Source organism: Neofelis nebulosa, chromosome 4, assembly GCF_028018385.1.
Source record: "Neofelis nebulosa isolate mNeoNeb1 chromosome 4, mNeoNeb1.pri, whole genome shotgun sequence".
In the NCBI taxonomy this organism is placed as follows: Eukaryota; Metazoa; Chordata; class Mammalia; order Carnivora; family Felidae; genus Neofelis; species Neofelis nebulosa.
Window position 1 is genome coordinate 29,759,796 of NC_080785.1, and position 21,411 is coordinate 29,781,206.

The following is a 21,411-nucleotide window of genomic DNA, read 5'->3' on the forward strand; positions in this document are numbered from 1 at the left end:
ATGCCAGAGCTGACATAGAAACTGCTCCTACTACAATTTCACACTGAGAAGGTGTTCAGTTGTTTCAAACCTCACAAGATCCACGCATGCAGATTCTTACCCATCAGGGTAGCACAGCCCCACCCTTGATTGTTTCTTCAAGGCAAGCTTTTTTAGGTTATGAGAAGCGCACTGTCACGTTAAGTCAATTATACTGTAGCTTCTGGTTAATCTTTGAGACTAGAATAGTATATTTAAAAATCTGTCTCCTTGTTAAACAGACACCATGACAGTGTTTGCATCGTGTATTGTTAACCTCCCATGGAAGGTTAAGCGGCTTCTTCTGCATCTAAATCCGTTGCTGTGGAAAATGACCGGGGCAGCACTGCACCCACCTACCCATGAATAGGGAGGGTGAAGACTTGCACCTGTGGGATTAGGTAGAGCAGCAGGAAGTAAGAGCATTTGCAGCATATAATTAACAAGGAATTTTTTTTCTCCTTTTCTAAACGGCGTTTTCATCCCACTAGGTTAACTAGTGATTAATGCTTAAAAAAATTTTTGCTGAAGCCTGCACCCTTACTTAAACTCACTCACTCACTGGTGTATTCTGTTACTTATGCCGCCAATGTCAGAGACACGCTCCTCACCATACTGTATTTCCCTCCACACTTACTGATTTCTTTATGCTCATGGGGGAATTTTGTGATGTTTGTGTTAACTTTGTTAGCCAAATTTTGTTCTTTTTTGAAACAAATTAGAATTCAGGAATTCCTATTTTGATTTAGAGATTACCGCCCTAACAGACAAGATGGAGAAGTTAGTGCTTAGTGAACCAAGGATCTCAGAGGTGTAAATGGTGGAAGGCAAACAAGTGTTTACTCTAAGTGGTAGTTAATGCGTAGCGTGCTTGCTACCTAGTTTTAATTGTTATTTTCTCATGTTCGTTAAGAAATCTATAATTATCGATATAGAAGAGATTTCTAAGTTTAGCTCTCTAGGGGCGCCTGGGTGGCTCAGTTGGTTAAGCCTCCGACTTCAGCTCAGGTCATGATCTTCCACTCCGTGAGTTCGAGCCCCACATCGGACTCTCTGCTGACAGCTCAGAGCCTGAAGGCCACTTCGGATTCTGTGACTCCTTCTCTCTCTGCCCCTCTGCCTCCTGTGCTCTCTTTCTCAAAAATAAACGTTAAAAAAACATTTAAAAAATAAATTTAGCTCTCTAGATTACAATATTCTTGATAAAACCTCGTCCATATCCACAGTTTTTGAGGTTTAATAGACCTCTACTTTGATAAGGTTAGTGGACACCCACTTGTACCGATAGTGTAGCAATTTGTTGTCTCTGCCAAGCAGTCACATGCATTCCCATTCATTTACACCCCCCCAAAAAATGAAGCCTTAACAGAGTGTGTTCAGTTGGTTTTTTTTTTACTTTGTAACAAAACTTCATTTCCTAATAAAAGATAACATCTAATGATGAAATTAGATGCATAACGTGTAATAATGGAATTAGATGTAGTGACTTCCAAAGTATGTAAATTTTACTGCCATAAAACAGAGTCTTTGCACAAAGGAGCACTGAACCAGTGATAATGTCTTCTATCCAAACACATTTGTACTGTAAGTAGAAACTGTTTAAAAGGAAAATTACATCTTTTTCAGCAATTTATCAGAGATAATTACCCTTCATACACTAAAGGAGGGATAAAGAACTATAATTCTAATTGGTAAATGTCACCAACTGTTGCAGTTACTCTTACTTGTGTATATTCTTTTAATGATTATAGTCTCACGCCACAGCTACATGAAAATATACTCACTAGGTGTGAAATTCCCATATGTCACAGTTTCAAGAATAGGTAAACAGCTCAAAGATAAAGAAATAATGCTAATGAGAAATGTAAGAATTCTAGGTTTTGTTTTCCAGGCAAGTGGATCTTAATTTGCCAAAAGGGGAGAAAGTATAATTTAAAAAAAAAAAAAAAAAAGAAAGAAAGAAAACAAAATACAAAAACACTTAGTTTTGTTGGATTAAACTTTTAAATGAGCTTTACTTCACACTTTCAACCAGAGATTTTTATTTCCTTAGAAAGTTGTAGAACTGTCTCAACCTACAGATTTCAGGATCATATCCATTGGGTCTACCAAAGGGAACAGCTTTTAAAATTCTTTTAGGCTTAAACTATAAAGTGTTTTGTTAGTTTCAGATGTTAGAAGATAAACTCCTCCTGGACAGTGTTATATTTTGTCCAGTGTTATCTTGAAAGGAATCAAAAAAACAGAAAAAAATGACCTTAGAATCTATGGCAAGTGTTTAAAGTCACTCTTCTCCAGTCTTCCTAGCTATGTTAGTTTCCAGTGAGCTTGATGGGTCAAGTGATTGACTAGATAAAACTTGTAAGCCTACTTTTCTTTCAAAAGGTAGAAATAAAAATGGGGTTGAGCAGGGTAAGAAATGATGGAGAAAACAAACCTCTCATTTGTATATTCTGTAACTCTCAGATTAGCTGAGCTGTGCCCAACTGCTTGGTATTATATATGTCATAGTATTTTGTTTCCAAGCACCTGGCTGAGGTTCAGATGCTGAGCTAACTTTCTATGTGCTATCCATTGTACGTAGACCAGTGTTCTGTTGCTGTTTTCATTCTGTGGCAGTATGTTTCCTGGATGTCGTCATTTCTGATGTTTTGACAAAGTTTGAGAAGCGTGGAGAGAAGTACTTATCTTATGGGTTAGCACTCTTCAAGTATTAATAGCAGTAATCTTTGTACAAATTACCCTGCCTCTTCACTGGAAAACCTGATATATAGTTCCCCACCCCTGGCTGCAAAAAAAAAAAAAAAAAAAAAAAGAAAAAGAAACAACCTAGGGTTCTCTTGGTTATCCATGTCATTGTATTTAAACTTTCAAACATTGCTCAAGAGAATTATGCAGAAAAATAGTAAAGGAATGAATTTGATAAGTTGCCTCCCTTAGGTTTGAAACCTATTCCCTACATTGTATATGGATGCTCTTGAAGGAAAGAACGGTGAAAACATTGAAGTATATATATTATAACTGATAACTAACTTTGTCATATTAGGGTTATGTTTGAAGGGATCCTTGAATTTATGTGGCATATGTTTCCCTTCAGGCTAAATAAAAGAGCAGTTAAGAGCTTCCTTACCCAGAAGGAACTCGCATTACCCAGAAATAACTTTATTACCAAAAAAATCAAATTCAGTTTTATTAGTGACATATGCTCATTGCCTATACTGTGCACTGGTGAAGAGATGGGCAATTTTATCATTGTATATAAAATATGCACCCTCCCTCCACCAAAAAAAAGTGGTAAGAAATTTTTGTCCTTCATTTAAGGAGAGGGGCTGCCATGATACTCAGTTATGCTTTTTTCTTGCAGCAGTAATCGTTAAATGAACGATATTCTCTATAACTTCATTTCCTTGCAAGATTTACTTTGCAAAGTGAGTCTGATGATGGAGGTTATAAGTACATTCTATGAATATGAAATGATACAAGACCAATGGACTTGGGCCTCAGTTCCACCATTTTGTTATTATTAATGCCATATTCTTTATTATTATTATTTTAGAAAGAGAGCACGAGCAGGAGAGAGGGGCAGAGAGAGAGAGAGAGAATCTTAAGTTGGTTCCATGCTTAGCATGGGGGTGGGAGGAGGAGAGGAGGGCTTGATCCCACAACCTTGGGATCGTGTCTTGATCTGAAATTAAGAGTCAGGCACTCAACTGACTGAGCCTCCCAGGTGCCCCTTAATGCCATATTCTAATCAAATGAATACCTCAGTACAGATTATGAATCAACCCCAAGTGTAAATCGTTCAAATGAGTATTTTTATTAACTAGTCTAGCTATTTGAAACACAAAAAAGAACTAAAGATAAGTCTAGAAGGAAAACTCTTTGGAAGCCATTCAGATTTTTATCCCTTCCTAGTACTGATTTTGTAGACTTTGTAACAAGGAGGAATTATATTAACTGCCCTATCTCCTCTAACATCACAAGACACCAGATGTTGTATACCTTCAGAAAGTTATCTGAATCACACTTTAGACTCTTCTTAGGAGACTGGTTCATTGATATTCTTGCTGTATTTCTAAAATAAAATAAATCTTTGAGATAGATAAATACGAATGAGTAGAAGCAATGGATAATCCACAAAATTTTGGTTTACATTTCACTTTGTAATCCATTAAATTTTTTGCACAATATCTTCCTAAGAATATTTTATTCAAACTAATAAAATTTACCTTGTATGCCTTGAGCACTGATAGTAGTTGAGGCAGGCAATCCAAGGAAAACTAACATTTTTGTTTTTAATATATATGAATCAACCGGCCAGAGATAGTGACAAGTAAATTGTATTGGAAATTAGGAAAGGATTATTGCAAGTGGGGACTTCTTAAAAAAAAAAAATCATTCATTTATACTGCTTGGCATATTAACCATTCAAGATAGCCATTAAAGAAAAAAGATACCTAGTAGTTCACAGCCACACATCTCTACTCATTTTCATAATGATGAATAGCCGTGACCTCAAGTTACAGACACCAGTAATAAACTTTTATTTATTTTAATTACAGAATTTACTGAAGGTGCTCATTGTTGATTTTGGTCTTGAGCATAATTTACTAATGTAATTTTTGAAATGATATGTGAATTCCTTTTTAAGGTTGTGTTTTAATAATGTTTTCACAATTGAGACCTGATATTTTATTCCCCATGCTTTTCCCCTACCACAGAAACCAGGAATGGATCTGGCAGACACCTATATCATGTTTGTTCGGCAAAACCAGGATATTCTTCGAGAAAAGGTCAATGAGGAAATGTATATAGAAAAGCTGTTTGATGTAAGTAACTGCCCTCGCAAGGCTTCCTGGCATCATAGAAATATGTGCAGGGAAAATTGCATTTTGATGATATGTTTGCAAAGCAGACTCCTTTTCTGATCCCCTTTCTTCTATGCAGCAATACAGTTGATAGTTTTATTTCTCTGTTGACAGAAGGCTTAATTGGCTTCTTTTGTATGTGGAAAGTGTCACTGTTAGAATGGAGGTCTCAAAAACCTTCTAAGGTTAATTTTAACGAGCAGGATGATAACCAGTTTACCATTATGTACAGCATCGGTCCGCTTGCCTTTGTGCATTCCCTCAACAGGATAATGCTGGCATGGAGTTGGCCCCTCCTCGTAAAGTTTTGTGAGTCAACGTCATGCTCCTTAGTTGCACAAAGACATAAGCTTCAGTAAAGCCAAATATCCACCACCAATCGACTGTTATTGAACACTTTCCCCTTGATTTACAGCACTGGCATATGCCAGCGGTATAACCCTTCGGTTTTATCAGCACAAAAGTCTTCATTTCCACAAGGCAACTCCTAGAAGTAGGGGGTGTGGTTTTAGAGAGCTTGATCATTAAGTTTCATTTATCTGGTATCTGTAAAGGAAACTAAGAGAGCAATCCATTTCAATAACAATGTTGTCATTCATTTGTAATTATTTAACAGTCAATTCAAAGGAAATGGTGCTTTTGCTTGTGTTGGAACTTCCCAGAATTCACCACAATGCTGATGCTGAAATGGAATATTTGCTTTGAACTGTATTTATTTATGTACATCTCCCCTGCATTTTGGAAATGATTTTCTGGCAGTTTCATTTAATTATGCAAGTTGCCGCAAATGTTTTCATAACAGCAATTCACGGGCTTCGCGGTGACACTTCAGCTGTGGCAGTTACAGAAGGTCCTGCTACGTCATCATCTCCTTCATGGTCTGTTGTGTCAGTGTTCACTGTTTGTCAGATCCGGTGGTCAACATGAGTCTCCTCTTTCATATTTTATGCTTCCAGCCTCTACCCAGGCTGTTTTACAATAAAAGTATCATCTGTTTTAATAAGCTAAGTGTTAATATGTGTGAAAAGAATGATTTCCTAAAAGCTTTGATGCCCTGCAGGGGTAGAAAAATTATCATCTATCCAGCTGGCTCTTTTACAAAATACTGGAACCGTATTAGCAACTTCTGCTTCCATTTGGTATTGCTCTGAATTTACAAGCATATGTTTTACTTCCAAATTCTCTTTTACCTTTTTTGCTTATGTGGTAATTTTCACAAATGTTGAACAGAATAGGGAAATTGGACTGATGTTATTTCCTTTATGTTTATTCTTAGTATAGCTGAAGCATGTTTTCTACGATGAGAAAAGATAGAATCATCTGGAAATAGGCCATTATAGGTAGGGAGGTAGGGGTGTGTGTGTGTGTGTGTGTGTGTGTGTGTGTGTGTGTGTTCTTAACATCTTCAACTTTTTGTCTTGGTGACCTATTTACTACAAAGCCAGCCATCAGTTCATAACAAAGGTAGAACTTTTTCGCTGTAAACATATTCCCTACTTCATCTCTCTCACATTCACCAAACTTTCTTTGAAGACTTTTTGTGTGACAACAATAACCAACAGAGCTGACTGAAGTAGAGTCAACATTAAAAGGGCCAACATTAAAATTATGTCTAGTTTAGGGGGCACCTGGCTGGCTCCGTCGGTAGAGCACATGACTCTTGATCTTCGGGTCATGAGTTCGATCCCCACATTGGGCATAGAGCTTTCTTTAAAAAATGTAAAAGTATGTCTAGGTTAATTGCCCTGGTTATGTACACTTTCCTTTGATACCTAAGCGTCTGACATGGCGGTAAGTTTGCTTCTGAAAAGAACTCTTGACAAGCAACCGTTCTGTTTTGGTTGTGAAGGTTTTTGTCATTTTGCGTATCCCCAGTAGAACAGTGGGCTTGTTACTTGTGAAATAGTTATAATGTCCTTAAACATTCTAATATTTTTAAATTGCACATTTTTATTACTGTAATTAAAAATAAAAAGTAGACCCTAATTCTATTGATATGTCATCAAGAATAACATGTATGAGGGGTACTAAGAGCCCCTAATTAGCCAAGACTGAATTTGCCTCAATTATAGTTAGTAAATGAGAGGTTATCAAGTATGTGTTGAAAGGTAAAACAGAATGTGTATCTTAAGCAACAGATCATTACTGAGAGACATTATATAATTATTGGAAATCCTCTTGGCTGGAACTTAAAATAATATTGTTAGATGTCAAGAAACAGTTGAAAATAATGACCCTATAAATACTGTTGGCAACCTTAGTCTATTACAGATAAAAGATTGAAGAGAACAATTTTATTCAGGCGTCACGACAAACTTTTGCTATTTCAATTAAAATAATAAGTAAATAGAAGGAAAGGAAAGGAGAGGGAAGGGAAGGGAAGAAAGGAGAGGAGAGGAAAAGGGGAGGAGAGGAGTGGAGGGAGGAGAAGGGGGGAGAGGGGAGGGGAAGAGACAGAGACCCCTAACTTCAGACACAGAGGAAAATGTGCATATACACATACATGCACACGCACTGCAGTGAATCAATACTTGTGGTTTAACCAACCCGGGTAAGGGTATAGGGCATCCAGCTTCTGGTCATTCAGTATGAGAACTTCACTCCTTAAGAAGGATATTCTTTTGACCCAAACGAGATTTGCTTCATTTTGGAAATCCCACAAATTACAATATTTTTATATAAAACAATTATTCCGAAGACATACTTTCATCCTGCCTTCGATGCCGACACTTTAAAAAAGAACTCGTGTGTTTTACTAAGTAATCTTTTTCTGCATGATGCTCTGCTCACAGAAAAGACTATTGAAAGTTCTGTGAAACTTTCCCTGAGAGTAGTAATTACCTGTATTTCTGGCCTCAGAAACGTTTTGATCAGTTAAGCATCTTTTTTTTTTTTTAATTTTTTTTTCAACGTTTTTTATTTATTTTTGGGACAGAGAGAGACAGAGCATGAACGGGGGAGGGGCAGAGAGAGAGGGAGACACAGAATCGGAAACAGGCTCCAGGCTCCGAGCCATCAGCCCAGAGCCTGACGCGGGGCTCGAACTCACAGACCGCGAGATCGTGACCTGGCTGAAGTCGGACGCTTAACCGACTGCGCCACCCAGGCGCCCCTGATCAGTTAAGCATCTTAATGGCTCATGATATTTGTGGTGAAATACTTTAGGGTTCTATTTACATAATTGTATCAGTGCCTAAGGCCAAATAATGACCATTACCCTAGATTTGTGTCCATTGCTTTGCATGCATCTACAAACAAAAACGGTACCTCCTACGGTCATCCATGTACAACTCGTGAAGCCATAAGCCATGGTCCGGTTTCCTGAGCATCTTGCACTGCAATTATTATTGTTCTAGCCTCCATGGAAAGGGATTTTGTTTCCTTAACTTCAGAGTCTTAAAGACAGGAATGATTAAAATTTGTGTTATCTTCAAGACCCTAAATATAGGATGACCTTTAGACTTTTACATTAAATTTTAAAATATTAAAGCCAAATGTACCCTTGAAAGATCAAAAAGAGATCATATTAGGACAAAGAACCAAGACATTCTACTTCGGTCCATAAGTAGTTAAACTTCTGAAACATCTTCTGCATAACACAGAGATAATTTTTTAAAAGTATAAATAAACAATGGCAGATCCATGCTGCTAATAGAAGGAACCGAGTTTGTTTTAAGGTATATCCCTAATCTTCTCAAATTATCAAAATAATAATACTGGCCCTAGCTGTCATCACTAGCATTCCCAGGGCACCTCCATGTACCAGGAAATGTGCTACGTGCTTTACCTATATCATTTCTAACCTGCTGAGCTAGATGCCATCATCTCCATTTGTGCTGATTTTCAGGTTAAGGAATCTCCCACTCATAGAAGATAAGTGACTTGTGAATTGTTGAATCAGACTTTGAAATTGTGTCTCTCCAGTTTCAAAGTCTCTGCTATCTCCACCATAAAGTCTATGCTATCTCCACCATACTTTAGACTTACAAAACCTGAAATGGTAACACAGTACCACGGGAGAGGCCTGGACCAGGAATCCAGACCCCTGAGTTCCAGCCACGGTTCTGCCATTGATTGTCAGAGTGAGTGTCAAGAAGTTATGTCCCCTGCCTAAGACTCAGTATAGTTAGTACATATAAACTGAAGAAATTGGTCCAAAACTCCAGACGGTTTCTGAAATATCTTCCAGATTTTAAAACAACTAAATTAAATTAGTTTCAACTATGTTAGCAGGGATGGCAAAAATTACCGGACTGGTTGGATGCTAAGCCCTGCACCCCAGAGTAGCAGTTCTTAAGGTGTTTTATTTTGTCTTGTCATGGCCAAGTGAAAGCAGGTATCCCACCCAAGGATCAACAGCAAGTGCAATAGATAAAGAAAAAAAGAGATTCTGTATAAAAGAATAGCTGTACCATGACATTCCGTGTATCTACCACCAGGGCTCTGAACCCCTTTAGAAAAATAGCTGGAACTCATCCATTCCATATTCATGCAAAATCTTTCTGAGCGACCAGAGTATTTTAAACAGAGACTGTCTCTTCCTCTCAAGCCGTCATAGTTACACATGCTGAGTTTAAAATCTCCATGTTAGGGGCGCCTGTGTGGCTCAGTCAGTTAAGCTCAGGTCATGATCTCGCGGTCTGTGAGTTCGAGCCCTGTGTTGGGCTCTGTGCTGACAGCTCAGAGCCTGGAGCCTGTTTCAGATTCTGTGTCTCCCTCTCTCTGACCCTCCCCTGTTCATGCTCTGTCTCTCTCTGTCTCAAAAATAAAAAAAAATAATAAAAATTAAAAAATAAAATATCCATGTTAAATTTACATTTTCAATTTAGAAAAAATGTGCCTTATCTGGGTAAGAAAAATCTTAAAGTTCTCCTGTAGTGAGAGAGGTCATGGATGCGCCAAATGGTTTTTCAACTTTCTATGCAATCTCTCTTACCCTAGTGTGTTTTTTTCTTACATATTAAACACCATTGTTAGCAACCTTTTTAAAGTTTTTATCAAATCGAAACCATCTACAATTGTCTAATCCCGATATAGAAGTATGACAAAGATCTTCTAATTCTTAAGACCCATTTTTAAATTTTTTTTTTTTCAACGTTTTTTATTTATTTTTGGGACAGAGAGAGACAGAGCATGAACGGGGGAGGGGCAGAGAGAGAGGGAGACACAGAATCGGAAACAGGCTCCAGGCTCCGAGCCATCAGCCCAGAGCCTGACGCGGGGCTCGAACTCACGGACCGTGAGATCGTGACCTGGCTGAAGTCGGACGCTTAACCGACTGCGCCACCCAGGCGCCCTTAAGACCCATTTTTAAATGTCTACTGTGATGTTTCTTCCCACACACTCAGGCTTCAAGGACACGCAGTGCTAGCCACAGGTTCCCCTGTGTCAGGAGAGAGGCTGGGTAGTTCCCGCAAGACTCTGGTTTGGACAGTGGTGGTGTTTCCAGAGTCAAAACCGACCTATGCAGTAATTGCCCAAGAGCACGCGCTGTGGTCCTTTCCTAATGTCCAAGAATATTACAACCTGGAGGTAGTTAGGGGTTGAATGAAATACATCTTATTGTCCAGGATGCACACTAAACCCACCTACCTCTCTAAATCTTTGTATATTTATTGGGCATTGCCCTTCTTGAGTCCCTTTGAAACAATTTCATTTCAGCTCTCATGTTGCTGAAGACACATCAGGGTGCAGTACTTAATTGGTAAATCATGCAGATTAAATGTTCTCATGTGTTATAAACTGATTAAATATTTAATTGTTGAGGAGTTTCATCTCAATGAGATTTTTTTTAAATATTGTGGTGATGTCTTATAAAATTAAAAGTAATTCTTTAAATGATAGTTAATCAGTTATATTCATCCAAATAGTTTTTTATAAAGGATTAATTTCTCAGGACTTTTCCTTGAAAAGAATTCTTTTCAGTAAAGCAACTCTACATTAAACACTGTAAGTAAAACTGACCTACACTATCTACGTGAATTCAGTAGCCATCCTAAGATTCGATAACATACGAAGAAAAAACAAACTGAACCTATGACAAGAGGATATATTTCTCAAAATAAAAGTCATTTTCCATTTCTGTGCTCTCGTCTCTGGCTCTGAAATAAGAAAGGGCAGAAATGCTCAGAATTTTTGAATGCAGTTTCACATCAGCGCCCAAACTTTGTGACTCCAGAATTTATTCATCCTCAGTAAGATCACTACTGTTCTTAACTTCCTTAAAGATTCAGTTTATTATCATGTTGATTGTCACAAGAATAGTTGAAATCAACAGAGCTTGGATAATAGTGGCTGCTAGATGAAACTTTCCTACCGTGATGCCCTCCATGATACGTATTTAAAGCTGACTCTACTTTTTCAGTCCTTTGGATAAATTTCTTTGTGTGTGCAATCAGCCTCTTTATTGAGAATGCAGGCTGCAGCCCAGTAAGACTGAAAACTTCTTTGTCTTCTTGCGTTTCTTATAATTCTAAGATATTATAGGTATATTCTCTAGTATGTGAATGTTAATTTAAAAAGAGCAGTTTTCTTCTTTTCGATAATCTTTTACTTTCAAATGACTAGGAAGTTGTTCTATAAACTACATAAATCAGTCTAGATTCCCATTACAGAGGATGTTCTCTTTGGTTTTGCCTCTGTATAAAAAGAATTCAAATATAAAACATTCAAATATAAAACTGTCGGACCATTATGCCCAACCATGATTGTCCTGTCACCAATCAAAATTAAAGGTTAGTATCACTCTCATAGCCATTATGTTCCTTCATCGATAGGAAAGGCTGGATAATACGTTCAATGATGGACTCGAGGCTATTTGAGGTAATGTATTTCTAAACATGGTTGTGCCACAGACTAAACATGGTTTAGTGCTTCATTGCGTCCTAAAGGTAGATAAAAAGTTTGATCTCCATTTGTTATCTGTGTTACTTTTGACACTGTTAGTGGCTTTGATACATTGTTCCCCAGGTGTTTGGGTTTTTGTGTTTAATTGTCTATATTTCTGCTTCATTTTACCTACAGTATTTGGTCTCACGCTGAAGTCGTTTGACCTCTTTTAAGATGGTCCTAGTCAGACGTGTTCTGCGGAGCATCTTGTCTGCCTCAGTAAACGCCCTCCACAGCTTGCTCCTTAGCGGTTTGTTTCCTCAGAGTTTGTTTCTGTTTAAAACCTCTGCTCTCGAATTACGGCTGTCTGGTTCGTTTTTGTTAATAACCTTTATTTTAATGTTAAGCTATTATTTGTAAGTATAAGAATTTATTGAAGAGTCTACTTTTTGATGTACGGTGGGTGCCCGAATAGCTCTGGCAAGTCCAGACGCAGCCCAGCGCCGCCAGAGGCCCTCATTTGAATCTAAGCTGTTGGTGAATTAAAACCTGGGAAACTTGAGATACGCGTGCCTAATTGCCTAAAAGAAACTCCGCGAGAAAGTGTATTGTAGCGTGTTGATCTTATTTCTTTGATAACTCAAAAGAATCTTCAAGAAATATGTGGGCTTCTTCCTTATATTCCTGAAATGTGATCATGAAACACAATGGTCATTTGGCACATTCCCAGAAATAGACGTCTTTGCATGAGGCACCTGGACATATGTGGCAGGTCTGTAGAATCAGCTAATTAACAACACAGGCTTAAACAGGCACCTCATCTGGCAGTGCAGTTAGTTGCCTGATGGTGCTCAGCAGGACTGGGTAGTGCTTTTTATTTTTCTATCCTAATGGTCTGCTGCCCACCTAATTTTGCCTTATTGTCAGTCACTACTTACCGCAGCTTGGGGCCCTCCCAGGAGGCTAAATTATTATCAAAGGATTAGGGAGATGTAGCCTCGCAGCTCTGACATTTCTGATTGCTTGTCTATGCCAGAACACTAATTAGCTGTGACTAATTAAGAAAAATGTCCCTGCCATAGAAAACCATTTAAAAGAACTGAGAAGTGGAAAAAGCAATTCAGAAGCTGAGCAGTGCTCAGATTTGCCGATGCTCTTTAGATTTCCACCAGAGCCTTAACTCACCTTTAATTGTGCTCAGAATTTAAAAAAAAGAGAAAGAAAGAAAGAAAGAAAATCTCACATGTGAACTGATCTGAGGTTGTGCTTGAATAGGAAGAAAAAAAAATTGTTGATCACGTAACCTCTCTTAGCGAGGGTAAAATTGTCCCTGATGAATGGAAGACGACAAAACTTTCATTTTCATGGAGACATTGTTCTAAACCCCAAATGTGTAAATGTACATCAGCATTCATTCACCCAAGCCAATAACAACGACTTAATGGTCACTGAAGGAAGTTAGAATATTCCCTGGACTGATGCTCTAAAAGATGGTTGAAATGATCACAAGCAGTACATTGAGCGTTTTAGAAGTTATTTAGTGTTGATTTCATGCCACTTCCACATTTAAGACAGTCTGGAAATTGTGGCTTCTCCACGCAGAGCCTGGTGTCTCTGCAGTGATTTTACATGCTTGTACTGCGACTGGCCACCAGTGACTTATTACTAAAAATACCCGGGACTCCCCTGAGACCAGTGTCTCTGTCAGTTGACCAGTGCAATGTTTTCATAGAACTGGTGACTACTACTCTCCTTCTCTTCCAACCTGACTTCATCAGCAAATGTCACACGGCCTCAGGCCACTTCCCCGTGGTGGCTTTTTGAGCTCCTCCTCTGTCAGCCCTCTCCTGTGCAAGCCTTCCCTGCATCCCTGGCAGTGCCTCTCATGAGTGGACACAGCAGTGACAGCCAGCCAGACTGCCAGCCACCGTTGACTAAGTCCAACTGGAAAAAAAAAAAATCTGTGTAAGGAAGGAGTTGTTGTGGCAAACCATTATTCGATGTGTCTACTGAATGCATTGAAAGGAAACTCTATAAAAGAATAATATCCAAAGGTACTTACCAGCACCTAGAGAGAGCACTTACTTAATTTCCTGATTACAGCCCAGCCCTAAGTAAGAGACCATCTAAATTTTACTGTGTTCATACAAGCAAAATATTTTGTTTGCAATAAAATTCTAACCCCATCTCACCTAAACTTTCATGCTAGTTTTTAAACCCATTTTCCCTTTTCCTCTTGGTGGAGAAAAAGCAGGTAGCCAGCATCCTCTAGGGAATAATCCTTCCTATATATGAAGACTGTTATTAAGGCACTTGTCATACTTGTCTACTCCAGGATAAATAATCCCTGTTTGTTTAACTTCTCTTCATAGGCCCCTTTCCTAGCCCTCTAATCATCTTCGGAGTTGTCCTTTGAAACTTCTCTAAGCGTTTTCTGTCATGCTTAGGGTTTTGAGTCAGGAATAGGATGGCAGTGTTTGAATGTGGTTGAACAAGATTCTTTCAAGCCACGTTCCTACTTACACAGTCTAATATATAGCGTCCCCATACTTTTCCTCTGCAGATCCTCAGAAATTTGGTTCTGTATACTCCCCACAGCTCCTTTTGTTGGCTTTCCCCTCAGTGACTGCCCATACTATATGCATATAATGTGTATGTTTATTGATGTAGAATGTCCGTTCAGTTGATGTGTTGGATGCATGAGGAAACCTCCCATTCACTTCATGTGTATGGGATAGTGTATGCGATAGTGGTGAATACTGGAACCAAAAGGTTTGGCCTGGGGGCCCCTGGGTGGCTCAGTCGGTTCAGCATCCTACTTCAGCTCAGGTCATGATCTCACAGTGAGTTTGAGCCCCACATTGGGCTCTAGGCTGTTAGCACAGAGCCCGCTTTGGATCATCTGTGCCCCTCTCTCTCTGCCTCTCTCTCTCTCTCTCTCAAAAATAAACATTAAAAAAACATTTGGCATTGTTTTATCCCACACAGATGGATATCTCTGTCACAGTGACGATGGGATTCTAATTAAAGTAGGAAATTGAAACTCCCCTTATTAACCATTTATTCAACCCCCCCCCCAAGTATTTATTTTGTAGAGGCCACATGCTATGTGGCAGCGTTAAACAGGATACACCAAGTCCCTGTCTTAAAGAAGCATACATTCTTATGCTCAAATGGGCCTTTTGAAAAAGTTAATTTCTCATTAAAATGTTTGACATTTTCATTTCCAGAATTAACATTAACATTAACATATTTTCTTTGAAATGGATGTATTATGGAAAACTAAAATTTAATTCCCTTCCAAGAGAGATAATAGTGATTCAAGAAATTCATTTATTTATGTGTCAAGTGGAAGATTGGAAACTTGCCAAAAATTAGGGCCGGTGCAAGGTTCACCCCCACACAGCTCCACTGTTTGCAGTATCAAACGCCATGACTGCAAGATAAGGGCACACTCTTCCTCTTTACCCTTCGTGAGTTCTTTGCTCAAAAGCCAGGCTTGTTTCAGGTCCCAGGAGAGTTGTCACGTTCCCTTAGACTGAAACCAACAATGCCATAGCAGTGATACTTTTCTGCCTTTAAAAAAAAAAAAAAAAAAAAAAAGCTCTTGTACAAAACCAGCAAGTATAGAAGTCACCCAGGACATGTCACTTGGTGGTCGAAATGCACAGGCAGCACTGCCAGCCGTCCTCCAGATAGGCTCCACAGCCGTCAATAACCTGTAGGAATGGGGCCCAGTACCCCAGGCCATATGCTGGTGAGGCAGCTCCCTGCTTGCATGACAGACTCCCAGAGCCGAGCACATCAACACCTGAACACGTGGTATTAGATCTGGTGTCCGTAAACTATGTATGTGGATACTCGTGTATGTCCTAGACCTAGGGGTTTGTTAGTTTACAGTACTTTCTCCTTTATTTAATTCATCACTTACGTGAAATTAGACGGTCACATTTAAAGCTCTGTTTTAGTCCTATGTTAAGTTTTTTTAGCTAAACGCCATCATTTACTTTTTGGTGATTTCTACAACTTTCACATCTATTAAATTATTTATCTATCAATGAGACATGCCATTCAAATCAACAAACTGGCTCTGATACTCTCCTATCCTTTCTCTATTAAAAACCTTACTGTCGGGGCGCCTGGGTGGCTCAGTCGGTTAAGCGTCCGACTTCAGCTCAGGTCACGATCTCACGGTCCGTGAGTTCGAGCCCCGTGTCGGGCTCTGGGCTGAATGGCTCAGAGCCTGGAGCCTGCTTCTGATTCTGTGTCTCCCTCTCTCTCTGCCCCTCCCCTGTTCGTGCTCCGTCTCTCTCTGTCTCAAAAATAAATAAACGTTAAAAAAAAGAAAAAAAAAACCTCACTCTCACTATTACGTATGTAGCACTTTATATCTCCAAGTATTCTAAAGCATTCTAGTCCTTCGACAAATATGCAATGCATGCTGTATGCCAGTCTGTGAAGGGCTGGAGATAGCAGTAAAAATAAGACTTGGTTGCTGCCTTGCGTTTACACATAGCCCATTGAGACAGACGTATAGCACATGGTGCAATATTTATATAGATGTCGATACAGAGTTCTAGGAGCAGGAACTGTAAGAGCGTCTAATTCTGCCTAGTAGGAGATAGTGTTGGCTTCCTAGCAGAAGTAATGGTTGAAATGAGTTTCAAAGGCTGACGTGGATCTGGCCGAGGAAGCATACTTTGGGATAGAGGTCCAGACGGAGGGACTGACGTGACCAGAAATCCCAGACTAAGAGAACCACAACATGCAGCAGGGGACCGGGTCTTTCCTTTTGCTAGGGATGGATCCTGTGCGAGCGAGCCAGGAGTTGGAGACTCGTGGAGCTGCCATGGAGGATGGTAGCTAGTGAGTTCAGTCCTTACAGCACTCTCCAAAAGTCATTTTGAAATGACGGTCTCCCATTTCTGTAAGGAAACTTCAGTTTCCGTTTCCAGGAAGACCTACTAATAGTTAATCCTCAGGCCTAGATTTTTCTCTCCAGCTTGTGCCATCCAATACAAGCCCTTCCAGGAGTCTGATACCTATTTTTATTCAGATACTGCATTATGAATTTAAATGCAATCCTGACCAAAATCGTGTACCAAAATGCCTCATTGAACCAGATGAAAAGGTCATAGTGCCCAAACGAACCATTCAGAGACTATGTGCCCCAAACTGGTACCTACAGCAATATAACTGGACTGACTACTGAGTTTGGCCAAGCCAATGATTAGTCATTTAAGTCAAAAAATTAGTCAAACCAGCATGCATCCCATCATTTGTCATGAAGTAGGAGAGAGGGGAACAGCTGATTATCTGAAACTTTCACTTTGTAATGAATCTTTTTAACACCAGGAAAAGGACCCCAGAATAAACTTACAGAGGCACTTGCCTACTTGATAATAATGAAGAATAAAGAACAGTATTGATGTCAATGCTCTTTGTGTAGCGTGGGAAAAGATAGGCTAGTTTGATAATACTATTTCCAGGACATTTTGGAATGAAGGGAATTTTCGATTAATGAAATGTGCTTGTACAACTCCCAGTTTATGGAACTTATCCTGTTATGTAACTTGTATTTTGTAACTTAAGAAGATCTAATTCATCTAGAAATATCTTGGTATTTACACATTTTGTGTCAGTTTTTTTTAAGTAATCTCTACACCCAATGTGGGGCTCAAACTCATGACCCAGAGATCAAGAGTTGGATGCTCTACTGACTGAGCTAGCCAGGCACCCCTACCTTTTTTTTAAACACACAAACAAAAAAATATGGTGGCACCTGGGTGGCTCATTCGGTTAAGTGTCCAACTCTTGGTTTCTGCTCAGGTCATGATCTCATGGTTCATGGAATTGAGCCTTGCATTGGGCTCTGTGCCGACAGTGTGGAGGCTGCTTGGGATCCTCTGTCTCTCTCTCTCTGCCCTTCCCCTGCTTGCTTGTGTGTGCACTCTCTCTCTTTCTCTCTCAAAATAAAAAAAAATAGTATGGGGGGAAAAGTATTGAACTTCAAGAATAGGAAAGTTTTTCTAGCATTCAACAAACATTTATTAGGTACCAACTCTATGCCAATCTTTCCGTGTTATAAGCACTTTTTACATTTTCTTAACAGGCATCAAAATGCTCATAAACTCTCTTTTGTAGACTTCCTGATAGACTAGAAAATGAAAACCACCCTGCATGTCAGGTTATTATTGAACATGGAAGAAAAATGACATGAATCAAATGCTTCTCTGCTCTATGTTAATAAAAACACATGAAAAAAGCTGCGTATATAGATCAAGTCCTTTATGAATAAACCAAGGATCTTTTTTCCTACATTGCCTTGTTTTGTTATAGTGGGGGGAAAAAAAACCCTTCCCAGTATTCCTAAGCATTAAGGTGTATGGCACCTTAAAACATCTTAAGAATAGGGTGGCATGGTGTGGGGCGCCTGCGTGGCTCAGTCAGTAGCTCCTGCAACTCTTGATCTCTGGGTGGTGAGTTCAAGCACCACATTGGACATAGAGATTATTTAAAGTCTTAAGAATGGGACATGTGGGAAAGGCATAGCAGAAGAACCACTTGGTCGGTTATCCTAAGGGAGTGTGGTTCTTGAAAGAATTGATTTACATTACCTATTACATTATTAGGTTTAAAAATATCTTTGGTCTTTGGAAACACAGCTTGCATTCACTTGCAAGGAAGTGTGGTAGACTTATTTGAAACAATTAATAAGCATTTCCTGTTTACTTCACAATCCTGTATTACAGTAACGATCAGGAACCCCCAGGAAGGGTAGAGGTGGTTTTCTTAGTTGTCTGCTGGAAGCAGCAAACTGCCCTTAAAGAATCAGAGATTTTATTGACAGAACAGACTGTTTTCTAGAAGGGACTGGAATAACCTAGCAGTCATGAGTACAGACTCTGAATCATGTATCCATATAGATAAGATATAAATCTAACCTTGCCGTGCATACCTATTGTATAAATCCAAATAACACGCTTAATCTAAACTCAGTTTCCTACCTATATAAGCTCAGTTTCCACATATGCAAAATAGGAAAAATAACAGCCATCTCGTTAAGGTTGTTTTCAGAAGTAAATGAAATTTTAACTGATGCATTAAATTTCCCAGGGAGAACTTAAAAAATCAGATGGCTTTATAATCCGAATTCATAAAAGAATGGAAATGAGTAACTGTACCTCTCAGTTCTTGAGAAATCTCATTCACTCCTCATTACACTTTTCCTGTTTATAATGTATTTGCACTTTGTTAAAAGGCCAAAATGAGTAAGTTAATAACAAACAAAATAACAGGTGATAGAAAGTTCTGGAGCTCTAGGCTTGCATTTTTTTTTTCTTTTGAAGAATAAAGCTGTATTTTAGCACCATGTAGAAAGAAAAAGTGTGATAATTTGGCTTTTCCCTGCAGTTCATTTTTTACAAGAATCACAAGCTGTATTGGTTCTAATCATGCCCTTTATTCTGATGATCAAGTCTAATATCATAGTATTTTGGGAGAACATCAGAATCTTCTTATTTAAAAGCCAGGTTCACAGACTCTACCCTTCATATTACAGATGAGAAGACTGAGACAGAGGAAACCCTGACCAGCTCGGTCAGGCAGACAGAGCATAGAAGGTGCTGGCCCTTTTCCCCTCTCAGCTTCTGTGTGCTGTGTTGACAGCCAGCCCTCCGCTTCCACGTTCAGACCCAAGCCTCTATTTTTCCCCCACGAATAGTTCTGGGTCTAGCTGGGAGGCTTGATAGGTATAGGGTAGGTTGAACACTTCTGTATTTTTAACCATAAGAGACTGGTTTCAGTTTTCCCAAAATGTTGCCCTCGCTCCTATTCCAAGCCAACAAAAAATCTGCACTTAAAACTTTATAGATGCTGGTGTTTCAAGGGTCTGTTTTGTGGAACCGCATAGCATCGTTTCAGTGGGATGCCTCATATAGAGGAGGGAAGTGTTGGTGTTACTGTTTCAAATTTACCATAAATATAAAATTTGTACTTTAGTGTTTAGAAATGGGAAGGGAACTGGCCATGAATTTAGTTCTGTTAAATAGATGCAGTGTTGACAAAAGAGACACTCAATGTACAGTGAAGAATTTATATTTAGTGGGGCATTAATGTTTCTAAATATTTTGTTGCTCTCCAAAGCTACAAAATGATACTAAAGAATGCCTTATATTTATCAATTTATCAAAACCTTCAGCATTTAAAAAATATCATTTGTTATTTTATTCAATTCAACTTGGCATTTAAAAGGTACCTATTTCCTAAGGTGGTATTTTCTAGATGGTATTGTGGTTGAACTTGGTGACTCAACACTTATAAAACCGACAGCTTCCCCTGAAATAAATGAAGAAATACATACACACTGGAAATTTAGCCGTTCCATATCTTAGTGCACTAAAAAACTGTTGGCTTTTTTTTTTTTTTTTTTTTTTTCTGTTGTTCACCTATTGAGCTGAGCCTAGCTGGAGAAGAATGAAAATATATCAACTAGTTGTACCAATTCATAATCAATAAAAAGCTAAACACTTAAGCAGAAAATATATCACAGATTTGTTCCCTAGCAAAGCAGCTATTTTTGCCTTGCCATCATCATCAGAAGCCACATTCTGACAGAAATCATTTGCTCGAAGCAGCCGTGATATATACACCCTATGTGGTCTTGTGGTTCAGATTTAGGAATATCAGCCACAGAGGGTCTAAAGGCATTGTGCATTAGTATGTATTGAGACCTCATTCCAGGTGGCCAGCAGCTGGACTTTTTGAAAATAAAACTTCCAAAATAAATGTGAAGTGCTTGTTTCCAGGCAATAAGTGTTACATTTAATTGAATCATCCTCCAAAATGTTATAAATTAGGCAGAAAAGGGAGTTTGCATATTTAATATATTTGTTTTATATTTCCACTAGTCAACAGAATAATGAAATTCCTTAACTACTTCTCTTTAACTTGCATGAAGAAAGCACGGTATGTTGCTAAATCTCTTTTCACCAGCACCGCGGAGAAACAACTTTAATCCTTGTTAGAAAATTGCCGAGTCTGGGACTGACAAAGAGCTCATGCTTGTTCCATTGTTAGTGCTCCCCGGCCCCAAGAGCAGAGCCCTTTACAGCTGCGTGGATCCCACCCGGCTCAGCTGCACTATTTAGGAGAGGAGGTTTGTCAATTTCTATTGACAATGGAGAGAGTTTTTCAGGGCCTGTAGCAGTGCTGACACAGTTGGGGATCAATGCCAGCCATTCAGACTGCACCCTCTTTCATTGCTTTGGTTTGTTAATTCAAGACTAAAGGTCCACTGAGGGGGTTCAGGGTGTTTAAGAAAGCTGATGAACTGTTTAAGAAAGCTGATGAACTGCAAGCATTTATAGCCCTGGTGTGGCAATTTCCATAGTCAGTGGCAACTCCTGGCACTGAGGGAGCTGTGTCCTTGTTGACCCTCTTGTTATTAAAAATGCACAAGTGCTGCGCTTCTCAATATTTCAACAATCTTTCATTGTCAATACCACCTTCTGAGCCCTTCAGCTTGTTGCTTGCTCTAAAGATCTTCTTAGATTGGGTTTGAAAACTTCACCTTAAACACTAGATTAGACTGATGTTCTGTTTTCCGTGCTCCTGTTGATTTGTTGAACCTTCCCAGGGCTGGAAAGCAAGTAGCAGCTTGATGGGGAGACGGGCTGCTAATATGATTTACCAGTCT

The 21,411-nt window shown here is 39.0% G+C and overlaps 1 protein-coding gene across 16 annotated transcripts in view; it reads left to right on the plus strand.

Annotated features, from left to right (window-relative positions):
- The window catches only part of CADPS2 (calcium dependent secretion activator 2), a 543,402-nt gene that overhangs the window by 512,081 nt on the left and 9,910 nt on the right, over positions 1–21,411 (plus strand). For 15 of the 16 annotated variants that reach the window (XM_058724449.1, XM_058724458.1, XM_058724443.1 and 12 more), the window contains one exon: positions 4,740–4,847. In XM_058724449.1, coding sequence (XP_058580432.1) covers positions 4,740–4,847 — 108 coding nt within the window. Of the gene's footprint in view, positions 1–4,739; positions 4,848–5,502; positions 5,895–21,411 lie in introns of those variants that run through there. The other variant, XM_058724453.1, reaches the window with a different exon arrangement.